The following is a 1,285-nucleotide window of genomic DNA, read 5'->3' on the forward strand; positions in this document are numbered from 1 at the left end:
ATGCCAACACGCATCTTCCGTATTTTGTTGAAAGATTTGATACAACGAGCCAAAAAGAAGATGATGACCGTGCAAAACAAGAACAGGTCACTTGTAACGAGGTTATACGGGTGTGGTGCACACGTGGGTTCGGAGTACCCGAAGAGTTAACAGACTCTCAGTACATGAATCGTAGAGTTAACAGTGGCCTCAGTACATAGGCTGAGGCTGACACGATATACATTTGAGTAGGTTTAACTATGCTAGATAGTTAAACAGAGATAGCGGCTTGGCCGCAATAAAAATACATAAAACACTTCGGGTTTTGAAGCATAAAAGTTATTAGTGTTCTTAATAATTTTGAGCCCTGGTTCTTGGGCTGTAAGTTTCCTTCGGATAAGGAACTTAGTTTTAGGGACTCTTTGAGTCGTACGGCTTCCTCTCTTAGCTTCGGCAGCCCCGCTGCATCACTTGCCGAACGCGACGTTGGCGTCGAATTTCCTGGACTTGGTGTCATTAGCGGGCAGTCGCTGATGTCGATGAGGCGGTTGACGCACTCAACCTCATCGACAAAGTTAAGAAATGGATCGATGGACTGGATTTGTCGGTGGCTGTTCCACCTGCTTATCGGGTGGAGAGACTGAGGACATGTCGTCAGAGCTGGACACCATTCCAAGTTTCTCCGAAAAGGTAAGAGCACATATTGTAGTATCAATAGTAAGCTGCAGTGGCACACACTGGTGTGCACTCATGGTTTGAAAGGAAGAAAGTCAAGATTTATGACTCAATGCAGTCTAGCTGCACTACGACTCTTCGGGCATTGGCACACCAATTAGTGCCGCATCTTCCACCATTGGAGGGCGCTTTAGAGTGGACGGATACGTTTCTGAGATGGGAGTGCAACTCGTCAGCTACAATTGCTGAGTCTACGTCCTACTCGCGTTCAAAATGTATTGCAGCGCGGAAATTGTCGGAGAATTGAGCAAAAAGACGCTGCAATACCTGCGCTACCGCTATATGAAGATGTGTTTGTGATTCTAGTGGGTTAATATATTCCCTATTCACGTAGTTGCATAGTGTTAGATGTCTTTCACCACTGATAAGGAACCGTCGAATAGAGCAACTCATATGACACGATGCTCCTGGAAGAAAATTTGGATGGGCACCCCGGGCGACAGGGGATCCACAACAAAGTGTTGCGATTGGCTAGAGAGGTGATATCCAGAACGACGAGAGCCAAGCCACCCTGGATGACTGCAAGGACAAAGACGAAGGACGAGAAGTTTCCCGGTTGGTGATCCAGAGC

General features: G+C 46.8%; 1 protein-coding gene across 1 annotated transcript; it reads left to right on the forward strand.

Annotated features, from left to right (window-relative positions):
* Positions 1 to 561: 561 nt before the first annotated feature.
* PPTG_20677 (hypothetical protein) lies at positions 562 to 1,028 on the forward strand (the record flags this gene model as incomplete). The annotated part of the gene is made up of 2 exons (XM_008892875.1): positions 562 to 669; positions 939 to 1,028. The coding sequence occupies 2 exons, from the start codon at positions 562 to 564 to the stop codon at positions 1,026 to 1,028; spliced, it is 198 nt and encodes a 65-aa protein (XP_008891123.1).
* Positions 1,029 to 1,285: the final 257 nt, after the last annotated feature.

The sequence above is a fragment of the Phytophthora parasitica genome (assembly GCF_000247585.1).
Source record: "Phytophthora parasitica INRA-310 unplaced genomic scaffold supercont2.1, whole genome shotgun sequence".
Taxonomy (NCBI): domain Eukaryota; phylum Oomycota; class Peronosporomycetes; order Peronosporales; family Peronosporaceae; genus Phytophthora; species Phytophthora nicotianae.